At 38.0% G+C, this 15,831-nt stretch overlaps 2 protein-coding genes across 3 annotated transcripts; one reads left to right on the forward strand and one right to left on the reverse strand.

The window, feature by feature from the left end:
* Positions 1 to 706: 706 nt before the first annotated feature.
* On the reverse strand, positions 707 to 13,683 carry LOC142553942 (uncharacterized). 2 transcript variants are annotated; one of them, XM_075664507.1, is made up of 4 exons: positions 13,003 to 13,683; positions 11,936 to 12,361; positions 10,918 to 11,135; positions 707 to 727 (listed from the first exon to the last, which is right to left on the reverse strand). In XM_075664507.1, the coding sequence occupies exons 1-3, from the start codon at positions 13,511 to 13,513 to the stop codon at positions 10,951 to 10,953; spliced, it is 1,122 nt and encodes a 373-aa protein (XP_075520622.1). In that variant the 5' UTR covers positions 13,514 to 13,683; the 3' UTR covers positions 707 to 727; positions 10,918 to 10,950. The 2 variants fall into 2 exon arrangements, with proteins under 2 accessions (XP_075520622.1, XP_075520621.1); XM_075664506.1 differs by lacking the exon at positions 707 to 727 and having other exon boundaries at positions 10,767 to 11,135.
* LOC142554694 (uncharacterized) lies at positions 2,446 to 5,241 on the forward strand. The gene is made up of 5 exons (XM_075665363.1): positions 2,446 to 2,685; positions 2,797 to 3,096; positions 3,178 to 4,095; positions 4,468 to 4,655; positions 4,770 to 5,241. The coding sequence occupies exons 1-5, from the start codon at positions 2,446 to 2,448 to the stop codon at positions 5,239 to 5,241; spliced, it is 2,118 nt and encodes a 705-aa protein (XP_075521478.1).
* Positions 13,684 to 15,831: the final 2,148 nt, after the last annotated feature.

Raw genomic sequence — 15,831 nt, forward strand, 5'->3', positions numbered from 1 at the left:
TGCATCGCGCATATGCGCGATGTATTTCCGCGCACATGCGCGACTATGACAGTGACTTACGCGCACATACGCCACTCAGGTCGCGCACATGCACGACACAGGCAGAAGGTGCGCGGAGCAATGGCGCGCATGTGTGCGGAAGAAGAAGGCCAACACCAGAAGCTCCCGCGCATATGCGCGAGTCTTGGGCGCGCATATGCGCGCGGCGCGATATCCAACGATAAATAGGTTTCGACGTGAGCTTTGAAGAGGGTTCTGAAAATTCTTGCCACAGCCGGACATATCACCCGAAAAAGGAGAAAAATTGAGAGCGCACGGGACGCGAAGAACAGAGATAGAAGACGCTGGATCTGGACACGGAGACGCACTTCCATCTCTCGCCAACACGTTCTTAATAATTCGGTTCTTTACTTTTACGTTTTTAATTAATACAAACAGGTTTTGTATTAATTTAGATTCGAGTATGAACTAATTCCATTATCTAGAGATTAACGTAGTCGAGGTTGAACCTATGCTATTGACATTTGAATTTTCTGAATTAATTCATCGTGTTTATTTGTGATTTCTTGTCTTTAATGTTTTTGGATTACTGGCCATAATTCAACTGATCTAATAATTGAGATCTAACGCTCGAGAGAGGTGATCGAAATTAGGACAGGGGAAATCGCATCGTCAGATGTTTATAACGTGCAAAAGACGTATAACTTTGGCGAATCCATAAGAAAACCTTGTTTGCATTTATTACGTGTTACATGATTTTGAATAGACATATTAAAATCAGTAATAGGTAATACAGTTCTATTTATCACTTGAAAAGGGGAATAGAAAATATTGTGAGTTCTTGGTTAATAAATATGATGCAAGTTAATTAAATGTTAGTCAATTTAAATTTATCATAGGGGAAACCAAATGAAATCATATCTCTAGATTTATTGTCTCATTGAATTTCTACTGCATGCTAGAATTACAGGAATTGTTATTTTCTTTGATTATAAACCAACCCTTTGATTTTCTAAATAAAGTTGAGCTATGCCAATTATGGTACTTAATATACAGTTTTAAATAATTACTCCTCGTGGGATCGATATCTGCACTCTTACCAGTACTAAAACTTGACACAGTACACTTGCGGTAGTGAAAATAAGCAACAAGATTTTGGTGCCGTTGCTGGGGAGTAAACTATTTAATTGCCTATTAATATCGTTACTAAGTAGTCTTGACTTTAATTTAGATTTTAGTTTATTTATTTATTTTGTTAATTGATAATCTTCTCTGTTTTGCAGTGCATGCGAAAATATCAAAATCCCGACTTGCTGATTTTTTATCCGGAAATCGAAAGAACTGCCAGGAGATTAAGGAAAGCAAGAAGAGACGAAATAAAAGCAATGGCTGAAAACAGAGATAATCAGAATGAGCTCCCGAGGGAGGTGCCAATCCGAGAACATTTTCGCCCAGTCATAAACGCTCATTATTCTGGAATAGCTCGCGGAACCATTGCTGCTAACAACTTCGAGCTAAAGCCCGCACTCATTAACATGGTTCAACAGAACCAATTTGGAGGAACAGCCACTGCGGATCCCCATCTTAATCTAAGAAATTTTCTGGATATTACGGACACGGTAAAAATTAACGGTGTTTCTGACGAAATTATTTGATTGCGCCTGTTTCCGTTTTCTCTCAGGGATCAAGATAGGAGTTGGCTCCAATCTCTACCTCTGGGAAATACTACTACATGGGCAGATTTGGTCACGAAGTTCCTATCAAAATATTTTCCTCCAGCCAAGTCTGCTCAGCTGAAAATAGATATCACCAACTTCAGGCAGAGAGAACTTGAGGTGTTATATGAGGCGTGGGAGCAATACAAAGAATTACTCAGGAAGTGTCCGAATCATGGATATGCAGATTGGGTGCAGATTGAGCTATTCTACAATGGTTTAGATGGGCCAACTAGAGGGAATGTGGATGCAGCCGCCGGAGGTACTATTTTTTTCTAAAACACCTGATGAAGCTTATGAATTGCTTGAACAGATGACCATTAACAGTTATCAATGGCCGAGTGAGAGATCTGGATCAAAGAAACCTGCTGGAGTGTACGCCGTAGACCCGATCACATCACTTACTGCACAGGTTTCAGCATTGACAGCACAGATTGCAGCGATGAACAAGCCAGGCCAATCTATGTCTGATGTAGCATTGGTGACTGCTGAGGAAGAGCCAGTTGTGGAGGAAGCTTAGTACATCAATAAAAATCATGGCTATGGAGGTTATCGAGGTAATCCTCCCCCAAATACTTATCACCCAGGTTTGAGGAATCACGAGAATTTCTCTTATGCGAACAACAAGAATGTGTTGAATCCTCCACTGGGGTTCAACACACAGAAGGGGGAAGGAAAGCCGTCTTTTGAGGATCTAGTTGGGACGTTTGTGATTGAGTCTGGGAAAAGAATGGCGAGAACTGAGTCTCGTCTTGATAACATGGAGACACACATGGGCAATATGGGTGCCACGATGAAATCCTTGGAAACACAGATTGGGCAACTAGCAAATGCTTTGAAAGATCAGAATAAAGGACAGTTCCCAAGCAATACAGAGGTGAATCCTAGGGAGCAATGCAAAGCTGTCACATTGAGGAGTGGCAAGGAAATTGGAATTCCAGAGCCTACTGAAGAGAATGCAGAGATTTGTGTTGAGGAAAATTAATTAAAGAGTGCAAGTGTTGGAGAAGAGAAAGTGGAGGAACCTAATAAAGTGATTGAGCATCAACCATTACCAAAGGTAAATCTTCCATATCCACAGAGGTTCAAGAAGAAATGGTTAGATGATCAGTTTGCGAAGTTCCTGGAAATATTCAAAAAAATACACATTAACATCTCATTTGCCGACGCATTGGAGCAAATGCCCAATTATGCTAAGTTCATTAAGGATGTGATGTCCAAGAAGAGGAAACTTCAAGAATTTGAGACCGTGAAGCTAACCGAAGAGTGTAGTGCCATACACCAAAGAAAACTACCACAGAAACTCAAAGATCCAGGGAGTTTTACTATTCCTTGTGTTATTGGAGGTTCTAGAATAAATAGGGCCTTATGTGATTTAGGTGTCAGTATTAATTTAATGTCTTTTTCTATTTACAGGACGTTGGAGCTTGGCGAGGTAAAGCCTAGCACTATTACTTTGTAGCTGGCAGACAGATCACTTACATATCCACGAGGGATAGTGGAGGATGTGCTGGTAAAGGTAGAAAAATTCATATTTCCTGCTGATTTTGTCATTTTAGATATGGAGGAAGACCAGGAAACTCTGCTTATCTTTGGAAGGCCGTTCTTGGCCACCGGAAAAGCTTTGATTGATGTGCACAAGGGCGAGCTCACATTGAGTGTAGGTGGAGAGGAAGTCACGTTCAACATCTACAACACCATCAGAGGACCAAATGTGGTAAGTACTTGTAATAGCATTGATTCTTGTGTATCCCAAGTTGGTGTAGGTAGGATGATGAAAGACTCTTTGGAGAGATGCTTGTTGGAGTCAGTTTCTACAGTGGATGAAGAGGACTGGGATGTGCGAGAGGAGTTACTTGCTCTCAATACTCTACCTAAAGAAAAGATTAATGCACAACTTGAAGAGTTACTTGAAGATGAAAGTAAAGAGGTACCAAAAGCATCCTTTGCATTAAAGGATTTACCGAGTCACTTGTGCTATGCATTCCTAGACGAGAGTTCGTCCTATCTGGTATTCATCTCTTCTGCTCTTACTATTGAAGAAAAGGATAAGTTGTTGAGAGTATTGCGAGAGTTTAAATCTGCTTTGGGATGGACAATTTCTGATACCAAGGGGATTAGCCCTACTGTTTGTATGCATAAAATCTTGATGCAAGAGTCCTATTCCCCCTATGTTGATCATCAGAGGAGGCTTAATCCAGCCATGAGGGAGGTTGTAAGAGCTGAGATACTAAAATTGTTAAATGATGGTGTTATTTATGCTATATCTGACAGTTCTTGGGTTTCACCAGTACAAGTAGTGCCTAAAAAGAGGGGTATAACTGTGGTGAGAAATGAGAATAACGAGTTGATATCAACTCGTCCAGTGACTGGTTGGCGAGTGTGTATAGATTACAGGAAATTGAATGATGCTACTAGGAAAGATCACTTCCCTCTTCCCTTTATTGACCAGATGCTTGATAGAGTAGGTGGTTATCATTATTATTGCTTTCTAGATGATTATTCAGGTTACAATCAGATTGTCATAGCACCGGAGGATCAAGAGAAGACTACCTTCAGTTGCCCCTACGGTACATTTGCTTTTAGGAGAATGCCATTTGGTCTCTGCAATGCACCTGCTACTTTTCAGAGGTGTATGATGGCCATATTTTCTGACATGGTCGAGGAAATAATGGAAGTTTTTATGGATGATATATCTGTCTTTGGTTCATCATTTGATCATTGTTTGCAAAATCTAACGCTTGTTTTGCAGAGATGTCGAGAGAAGAATTTAGTGTTGAACTGGGAGAAATGTCACTTCATGGTGCAAGAAGGTATTGTGCTTGGGCACAAGATTTCAGCCAGAGGGATAGAAGTGGACAGAGCCAAAGTTGTGGCAATTGAAAATCTCCCACCGCCAAAAAATGTGAAAGGGATCCAAAGTTTCTTGGGACATGCCGGGTTCTATCGTCGTTATATTAAAGATTTCTCTAAAATTACTAGATCTTTATGTAATTTGTTAGAGAAAGATTCTGCATTTATTTTTGAAGATGATTGTTAGCATGCATTTAACAGGATCAAGACAGCACTGATTTCTGCCCCCATTATGATAGTGCCTGATTGGAAGGAGCCCTTTGAGCTCATGTGCGACGCTAGCGACTATGCTGTGGGAGCAGCATTGGGACAAAGGCGAGACAAGATGTTAAAGGCTATCTACTATGCAAGTCGTACACTCAATGCAGCCCAACAGAATTACACAACTACTGAGAAAGAGATGCTAGCAGTGGTGTTTGCATTCGACAAGTTCAGAACATATCTCATTAGCACAAAGGTAACGGTTTTCACTAACCATGCAGCTCTTCATTACTTGTTTGCCAAAAAGGATGCAAAGCCTAGGTTGATACGATGGATACTCCTACTTCAAGAATTTGACTTTGAAGTCAAAGACAAGAAAGGTTGTGAGAACCAGGTGGCAGATCACTTGTCACGCCTAGAGCTGGAAGAAAGAACTGAAGGTGGAGTGATAAATGAGTTCGATTTGTTCTAAATCATTTCATGATTGGGTTATACATTGTGTTCTGTTGGTGTGGTGAAATTATAGTGTTCAAGTTTGGGGTCCGATGAACTTTGATTTTGGCGTTTCTGTTGGTTGAGTTTAGTGTGTGGTTGTGATATTTGATTATTGAGTTGATAGCACCGAAAAAGAAATCAAAGAAGGGAGCCTCCTCCTCTTCAAGCTTCGATTCTCACAGATTTTGGAATGAGGAAGCCCAACAAATTTATGAGAGCTCGATGACTCGATCTATCAACCCGGAGAGGGGATTTAATTTATCGATAGCGCGTGGTATGATCGTGAATGAACTGGAACGAAGACAATGGGTTGAATTTGCTCACCCTCCTCTAGATGATGTGATCTCAGTTGTGCGGGAGTTCTATGCTAACCTGCGAATACGCCATGACGAGTCGAAAGTACTGGTGCGAGGTAAATTTGTATCGTTTGACTCTTAAACGATAAACATGATCTATCAGATGTCGAGCCTCGAAGAAGACGAGCACAGTGAATTTCTAGAAGATGGGGTTAATTATTCAGAGGTCATTCGGACCTTATGTCAGGCAGGTGCTGTATGGAAAATGAGCTCGAGTGGTCCAATTTCTCAAAAGAAATCCGATGTGGGCCCCAATACAAGTGCGTTGACATCGTTCATATTGGCCTGGGTTCACCAATCCTCGCATTACCATGATGTAACCAAAGACAAATTTGCACTTGTCTTTGCTATTTTGATGGGCAAATCTGTTGACTTGGGGAAAATAATTTATGGATCGAGCATGAGAGCCGGCACAGGATTAGCCACGGTCGCCCTTCCATGCCCTCACATTGTTACCGAGCTATGCAGACAGGCCGGCGTGTCCTGGTCGCCTGATGAGAAAGTTCTTAAGCCGAAGGCTCCCATTGTTGCCTTCTTTGGAGCTGCCTCTTATATTCCCCACGAGTATCCAGATGATGAGGAGCTCCCACATCCATAGCTTCCACCGCCACCACCACCTGAGGCAGCCAGACAGCGCCGGGGAGACCGATTTCGTAGACTTGAGATAGAGATGGAGGATCAGAGGAGGTTACTAGTAGAGCAGCGCTAGGTGCTGGATTCGCTTCAGCATCGCACCGATCATTTCATGGGATACATGATGGACTTCACATCCGTGCTCGCTCAGTGGTTCCCACCTATCGGTCCAGAGGATCCGATGTTTCCCCAGCCACCTGCATGGCCACCACAGTATCCCGGACCTCCTCCACAGGCCCCACCCCAGCACATGGATGAAGATGTCTATGATGATGACGGCGAGCACTGACGCTCGTCGTGGGAGGTATGATTGTCCCGTTCTTTCTTGTTTATACATTGAGGACAATGCATACTTTATGTTTGGGGGGGTGATTTGATTTGAATTGATGTTTTGACGATTTAATTTTGATGCTATAAAAAAAATTTTACTTTAGTCTTTATGTCCATTTTTAGTCGTTAAATTGTTTTTTAGAGTTGTGGAATTAAGGTAATAACCAAACAATGATGAGAATTGACCCGAAACACATGTTGTTCCTTGATTACGAATCTAAACGCATGCTATCTTTACTTACCGTTTACACACTAATTCACGATTGCTATGATTGTCTATCTTTACTTACCGTTTACACACTAATTCACGATTGCTATGATTGTTGATACATCCGATGTCAAGAGAGTGTTCATGTGATTTATGATTTGGAATGTATGAATGGACTCCAAAACCTGCATGTGATTGCTTGTTGTTGAGTTACATGTTCACTAACACAAAAATGATTCAGGCAGTCTTTGAATTATGTTGGGCCTGTTTTTTCTGGAATAATTTGTCAATTGTTAGCTCTTTGAGCCTAAATGAGAATGAGATGTGTAATCCGTTCTGTTTGAATACCCGAAAACATGATCTATCTGTGTTTGTTGATTGGTAAATTGAAAGTAGTCTAGAACTTGGTTTGGCACTCTTCGAGGCGAGATACGGGTATTGTGTAACTTAGGGATGATTTAGGCGATTTTTGGAACGTTTGAGCCTTTCAAGCCTACCCATAACATCATATTATACCCTAGTGTCCCATGTTTGAGCTTAATGAAAATCGAATGGAGTGTGCCAAGGCACACAAAAGCGACCATTCGTATCAATTCTAAATCCCTACATCAACTACCAACTTTTGAGCATATACACCAGTACCTACCAAAAATTGAGCGAAAACAAACCTGTGTATCATGACAAAAGTTCTTCTCTCTTGTGCGCGTATAAGAATATCGTTGAAAAAGAGAAAAAAGGTGAAAAGAAAGAAATCAATTTCTATGGAAAAAAAAAAAGATGTTGTTGAGAAAAGGGAGAAAGAAAAAGTTGAATAAAGAATAAAAGAGTATGACATATTGATGTGACAGAGAGGACAAATTGGTGAATATGTTGTGGCAAAGCAAGTGGATGTGAAGCAAGATGAAGAATGAGAAGCGTGTTGAAAAATAAATTGGTTTGTTTATCTCACTTTTGATTCCCTATCTTCATTTGTAGCCACTAGCCATAGCCTAACGTTATAAGCTTAAAAGACATATTAACCGAGTCACACGTACCCAATATACTAGTGGAGAAGAGTTGTCAAAGTTAAGCCTATGGACACTTGAAAAATGCCGTCGATAGACACAGAATTTGACTGTGTACATGTGCGCATCTCATGATATTGGACTTTGTTTGGTTAATTATTGTCTTCATATTACCACTTGTTTAGCCAAATGTTACCCTATAAGTCCTGTTGATTTGTGAAGATAAATGTGTGTCTCAATGATTTTGCTAATTACATGTGTGTCGAGGAGTACAAAATTTTATGAGATGAAAAGTTATGAACTTATCTTGGCATTTGGAGTGGGTAAACGAGAATAACAGAACACACACGCACGTGAACTGTGAGTAATGTGGCATGTGTTTGATTCAATATGATGGGGACTGTAATCTCTGAGGCTAGTGGTTATCCTTTTATTCCACAATTCTTGTTCATTCAGTTATTTTCTTTAAGATGTGTTGAGTCTAGTTTAGTTAATGTTTTATTTTATTTTGCTCGGGACTAGCAAAACTTTAAGTTTGGGGGGGTTTGATAAGTGCATTTTGTGCACTTATATTATCCTTACAATTCATATAGATTGCGCGATGTATTTCTGCGCACATGCGCGACTATGGCAGTGAGTTACGCGCACATGCGCCACTCAGGTCGCGCACATGCGCGACACAGGCAGAAGCGCGGAGCAATGGCGCGCATGTGCGCGGAAGAAGAAGGCCAACACCAGAAGCTCCCGCGCATATGCGCGAGTCTTGGACGCGCATATGCGCGCAGCACGATATCCAGCAATAAATAGGTTTCGACGTGAGCTTTGAAGAGGGTTCTGAAAATTCTTGCCACAGCCGACATATCACTCGAAAAAGGAGAAAAAGTGAGAGTGCACGGAGCACGGGACGCGAAGAACAGAGATAGAAGACGCTGGATCCGGACACGGAGACGCACTTCCTTCTCTCGCCAACACGTTCTTAATTCGGTTCTTTACTTTTACGTTTTTAATGAATACAAAAGGATTTTGTTTAATTTAGATTCGAGTATGAACTAATTCCATTATCTAGAGATTGACGTAGTCGAGGTTGAACTTATGCTATTGACATTTGAATTTTCATTGAATTAATTCATCGTGCTTCTTTGTGATTTCTTGTCTTAAATGCTTTTGGATTACTGGCCATAATTCAACTGATCTAATAATTGAGATCTAACGCTCGAGAGAGGTGATCGAAATTAGGACAAGGGAAATCGCATCGTCAGATGTTTATAACGTGCAAAAGACGTATAACTTTGGTGAATCCATAAGAGAACCTTGTTTGCATTTATTATATGTCACATGATTTTGAATAGACATATTAAAATCGGTAATAGGTAATACAGTTCTATTTATCACTTGAAAAAGGGAATAGAAAATATTGTGAGTTCTTTGTTAATAAATATGATGCAAGTTAATTAAATGTTAGTCAATTTTAATTTAGCATAGGGGAAAACAGATGAAATCATATCTCTAGATTTGTTGTCTCATTGAATTTCTACTGCGTGCTAGAATTACAGGAATTGTTATTTTCTTTGATTATAAACCAACCCATTGATTTTCTAAATATAGTTGAGTTGTGCCAATTATGGTACTTAATATACAGTTTTAAATAATTACTCCTCGTGGGATCGATATCTGTACTCTAACCAGTACTAAAACTTGACACTGTACACTTGCAGTTGTCAAAATAACCAACAATTGCTTTGAAAGTTGAAGAACAGAAAGGCAGACCAAAACTCTAATTCTTTCCTGAATCTGATAACTAATTCCACCGACACACGTACTAGAATTCGAATATTGCGTCGTCTGGGAAAAATGGAAAAATGCTCTCTTCTTTGGCCGTTGCTCTTCAAGGGTACAATGCTTCAAAGAAATCGAAATCTTGAAAGAGTTTAATAATAGCCAACGTGCGGTTCTTCAAGGGAATTGGAATCTTGAAATGGGCAGATGTTCAAGAAACAATGCGTTCTTTGAATGGGAGACTAGTGGAGCAAACTTGAAATTCTTCAGTCAGAAACCTCAATAAGCATGCAAATTCACAGAGTTGAAACTCGTTAACAGAAAACTAATTTTCAAAATATATCAAATTATTAATTTTCTGTTTTTTGTTGTATCAAATAATAAACTTTTTATTAAGGTAATATAAATTCAATTAACCTTTGATATTTTAATGCAAAAAACAAAATCCAGTACTTCATTTTTTTATTCATGCTGCGTTTGTTTATTGTTTGTTCTTGTTCAAAAAAGACGCATTAAAAACAATATTAATGCCTGATACCAAAATTCATCTGCTTATACACAGAGGATTGTTGATATTATCTCTCTTGACAAGACTTGAATTCTGAAATTTAATGTCAACCAAAAAGAAGTAACATTGTTGGAGGACCAGAAATATAAGAGCTGTAAAAACAGTTTTATACCCACCATACAGGGAATATATAACTTTCAAGAATTTTTTTTCATGTCAAACTTGAATCTAACAGTGTTTGGAAATCTTTTTCATTCAAACATAGAACAAAAGAATCATGTAGATTGGATCTTTCAAAAACATGTACATAAATTTTAAAACAATGAGCCCACTAACATATTATTCTTCAAAAAAAAAAACGTGAAAAGGGCATGGGTTTTTCTCCAAAAAAATTTCTTCCTCTTGCTCGATTTTGTGCCTTCTACTTGAGAGAAAATTTTGCGGCGTTTCACCTGTACTCCTCTAGCTTATTTTCGAAATATAGAGTGAAAGAAATTGTTTGATTTTCTGATGGGTTGAGGGTCTATTTATAGGTTTAAAGGGGGAGTTTGAGATTGGATTGAACCCCATCTACATCTTCAAATTTCAAATTTTCAAGGGATATCGAATCTGGAGATTTATTTTTGGTTGTATATAGATGATATCTTTATCCGCTTATGTTGTAATCTTATCTTGATAATCTAGGTATATTTATCTCAAAGTTCATTTATCTCATGATACACTTATAAAACATTGCCTAATCTTTCCAAAATTCAAAGGAAATCTTAAGTTACTAACTTGATACCTAGACTCTAACCAGCAATCACTACGTTGAAAAGTCGCGAATCCATAAGAAGACGAGCACACAATTGTTATCTCAAAGCAATAGTCTTTAAGAGGTCTTGTAGGAGGCAGCATCGGTTGAGTTTCCGGACTTCAACAATGGAAGATATTTACTCGACTGAGGAATGTAGGAATAAGCAACAAATGAAGTTCCTACGGCGATGGAGAATCCCATAAAAGTCCACAGCCACCTTCTCCGACTCCTTTTCCTTTCCTGTCGCCTACGAGCAACTTCTGCAACAAATAAACCAATATTTTTGTGAGTGCAAGAAGATATCAGTTAAGTGCAGAACTATTACACAGTTACCAAACCCTGAAATGGCAAAAAGAAAAACTTACTTTCCACATCCATCATGAAGCAGAATGGTGGTCAAAGTGAACAAACAGAAGTTTTTTAAGGAATACAGAGACATGAAACAGTCAAGGCATAATAACCTCTCAACTCAATAAGTTCCATTTTCCTCATGAATTTTAGAAGTGGAAATTTGCATCAAACTTAACTGTGCATGTTACGAAGAAAGATTTTCTCCAGTATACTGCTCTACTAAAGTTCTAGGAAGCAGTACCTAAAGTCACCATAACTACATGCCTTTTCTCTCGTTAATACTCACAACGGCCCAAAAAACTGATGTTGGTTGAGTTAAACTCGGGATGGTATATACCTCAACTCATTTTGTGATGTTGACAGTAGCTACAAGTATGGGGAATTAAATGACTTTTCCTTTTCATTCCATGGTAAATTTAAGCAGCGAGGCTTTACTTCTTTTTTTACTACATCCTTTATTGTTTTCTTTGCTTTGTTGTATTTTCCCATGTCAGTGTACATCTAAAATCTTTCGAAGAAACCTTACCACAGACCTACATGAGTGAAGGTCTAATGCCAACTCTTTTCAGAAATAATAATTTCAGGTCAAAAGATCAAAAAAACAGTAAATTTATCAACTAGAGATTCTCTTATCTTGAAACAAGAATCAATTGATTCTCCAGGCTACACAACGAGGCGGATGTAAGAAAATCTAATTTGAAAAACTGACCCACAAAATTTCTCTGGGACATTTCATGATTAACAGTCTCCAAGTATTGCAGCCTGTCATGTAACCGCAATATCTCCTGGTCTTTTGATTCAATTATTGAGACATCAGCTTCTTCAGCTTCAGCAGAAGCTTGACCCCTTCCAACTGCTTCAGCAACAAACCTGCTGACTAAAACTTCCTGGGAAAACAGATCGATCATATTGTCAAACTGTGTGCTACAACTATCAGATGGAGGTCCAGGAAATGTTAACCCAGCCTGATGCATAAGGCTACTGATCCGCTCCCACTGACCTCGAATTAAAGTCATATTTTCCTCTACATTTTTTCTCCTTTCGATTTCCTCAAGAAGAACAAGCCTAATGGCATTCAGTTCTGATTCAGTTCTAGAACCGTAGGATTTTGGAGTAGACCCATCAGCGGAGAAATCTGTGAATCATAATCAAGTATTACCGTTAGAATTCATATCTATCCATATGTGAACGGAACAGAGATAATGCAATCTTCCTCTCCAGCCACGTAATTTCAAGAGTTCAAAACTATCCAGTTTAGCGTTATGGCCCAAAGTGTCTGAAATGCATATGGATTTTAAGCAGAAACTACTGTGAAATTTAATCGTGTAAACATCTCTAAAAGTTTTAAAGATTGGGACTTTCGCCGTGTTATGTGTATATTAGTCATTATAGTCTACGTTCTACAGTTTTTAAAATTTTGCCATGACTGAATGCATTTAATTCATAATGGGTAGGTATTGGCATCAAAATCAAACAAAACAACATTTGTGGCAAACACGAAATAGTTCAAATAAAATTAAACAAAGAGAACCCCTTCCTAACATACAATTGAGAATATCCCACTAATTATAAAAGATTCACATACTGCCAACACTTATTCCAATCAACTGGACATTACTTCATAATAATTTTTACCCACTTTGAAAACAGCCTGCTGTAAGCTCAATCAACACACAATTCATAAATGGAGAAAATTAGTGAAAACTGAATTTCATGTATATTAGAGCAAAAATTGCATTGAATTATTTCCAAATTCTGGAATAAAAAAAAGATTACCATCATTCGCATCAAAGAATTCCCCTTGAGCAGAAGCAAAGCTACAGCTCTCAATTTGCTCCTTTCCATTATAGTTCGTCTCCTCCTCACCCTGATATTCACTGACCTCTTCATCCTCATCAATATCAAAAGTTTCTAATTTTTCATCACCCGCAAAATTCTCGCCCACCTCCTCCTCCGAGCACAGATATCCACCTTCATTTCCTGAATCCAAACCCACCACTTCAGCCTCACAACATCTCTTCCACTCATTTCCTCGGCGCTTGTGGTTGACTACGTAAGGAGAAGGTGATAGCGGGTCTGGCGGGTAACACTGGGGAATCGGAGCCTGCACCGGGGTCACATACAAATTCGGAGATACGTACACGTGTCTCGGAGCTCCATCTCTCGAACCCCGGCTCGGATTAGGATCTTTTCGACCATTTGAAGCTCCGGAAAGGGGATTCTTGAGAGATTCTTCCGCTCTGGATTCGAAATAGCTTTGCAGCGTTGCAGTCGTATAGGTGGGCATGATGATTTCAACGAAGAGGGGAGTTTAGGTTTGTTTTAGGGCTCCGAGTTGGCCTCGCCGCCGCCATTGGAGAATTAAGTAGAGAGCAGAAGGAGATGGGGGAGCTGTTAGCTTGAGGAAGGGGGAAAGGAAAGTCAAGAGTCTGAGAATTCAAATTGAAACGTTCAAACGCAATATTTTTCTTTTTTCTTTTTTTTTTTTGGCATAATTTCCACAATTATAAAAGATTAGTTAATGGTCGGTTCCTTGGACATGAAAATTTAGTTTTCATTATTTGATCTCATGAAAAATGATTTTAAAAAAAACCTTAGTTTTAATTTGGGCCAGAAATGGTGGGTTTTTTTTATTTCAGACATATAAAATTATTATTATTATTACTATTATTATTATTATTATTATTATTATTATTATTAGGTTTTGTGTTGATTATAATGGATATCAGTACTTTAAATAAGATTTAACCATTTACAAATATTGCATGTGTCCGAGTGTGAGAAATTCGAGCCTTACATGATTTTTCCCGAATTTGTGTTCGAGATTTATTATTTTCATATTTTATTTTAATATTTTAGAATATTTTAAAAGAAAATCTAACAAATATTGATACTAGAAGCAACTAGGAATAGATCAAATTACCTAAAATATAATTATGATTCAAAATACCAAATTCTTAAAAATAATTTCATATTCATCTAAACTCTCAAGAAATCTTAAAAAAATCCAAAAGACGGTACAGAACTATTGCAATTATCTATATTATGTACCACGTAAAATTGAAGAAATCATTGAGAAACAAGAAGAAATTCTTGGAATATTAAAGATTATTAAAAAAAATCCAAAATCTAGAACAACAACAAAGTTTTAGTAATAGGACTATGGGAGGAAAGTTAACAACATCTTTTGGTATTGAACTTATATTACATCATAGAAGCATGGTCAAGGTAATGCAAAAACCTTTAATTGGCGACCATAAAATGATCAATTTTATCAAAAATGTATCGGAGAAGAAAATAATCCGACGACAATCATATAAAATATTGTTCTAGACGATTATAAGACCTTGCATAATCTTTTATAAATATCAAAGTTGAAGATCTAAAGATGAACACAATTGAGGGTGAAATATCCTTAGTTAATAGGGTACCTTTGCGAAAACCACATAGGAAAAGTATAGGATCCTATCATACAAACATAGGAGGAACCCGAACATATATCCATACTGGTGGATAATCGCACCCAGCGGGAACACGGTCAAGGTAGAATCAAATCCTCTTGCACCAAACACCTTATGAAAAACTGTTTTAGAACTAATACATCCTTACGTGTTATGCTTAAACTTGATGTACTATATTTTCAAAAACACAAAAAATCTCAAAGATGGTTAGATATAATCTTTGAGAATTGCTGCAAAAATACTTGATCTCAATAAAGAATGATTCATTACACTTTTAAATATGTGTCTTATGAGATCAGTCAAAATTGTTTTGGACATGACATGACTCATCAAAAACCAAAGAATCAATCATTGCCAGAGAATCTCTTAGTGATAAGTATATTATGTTATTCATTAAATATAGATGAAATTCAGGAGTCGAAGAAAACATAGCAATGCAACTTCTCTTCGCAAAAATTCCAAATGCCTGAAAGAAATGCTAATAAGAGAATATGTCACTGGCAATCTAGCTATTCCGGCACGAAGAGCCTCTTTTCTCAAAGAAAAATTAGCAGAATGGCGTCATATGACAGCATTACAAAATATTAAGAAGTATTAACAAATTTACCCATTTATGTTGTGAAGAAAATTATCTTCTGACAAATATTGGAAGTAAACCACAAAGGCAGAAAAATGAAGAACTTTAGATCTCCTTATTATGATAGAAGTGAACAAAGTTATTGGAAAGCAAGAATAGTATGTGAAGGATCGTGTGTTGGGCACCTTGAGGTGCTTCAAACACAATATTCTCCAAGAGCTGCAATAGCTCATGTTCTAAGAATGTATACACCGATGAATTAAATCGAGTTTGGTTTCAAACTAAGCGGAAAACACTCGAAGTAATCATTCGTTAAGAAACACTGATAAATTTTAGAACCTGTGTAACTGAATAACTGAAAACTAAAAGGAATCAGTTGTGACATATATCAGTTCAGTTATGGTGAAAACTGAACTGACGGATGCTCTAACTGATCAAATCAGTTTGAAAATAATAGTTAAACAATTAAATACACAAGATATGTTTATGGATGTTCGGAGACTTAAACTGCTCCTACGTCACCCATTCTACCCACCACCTCGGGTAGGATCCACTAGAAGATTTTGA

This window comes from Primulina tabacum, chromosome 8, assembly GCF_025594145.1.
Source record: "Primulina tabacum isolate GXHZ01 chromosome 8, ASM2559414v2, whole genome shotgun sequence".
Taxonomy (NCBI): Eukaryota; Viridiplantae; Streptophyta; class Magnoliopsida; order Lamiales; family Gesneriaceae; genus Primulina; species Primulina tabacum.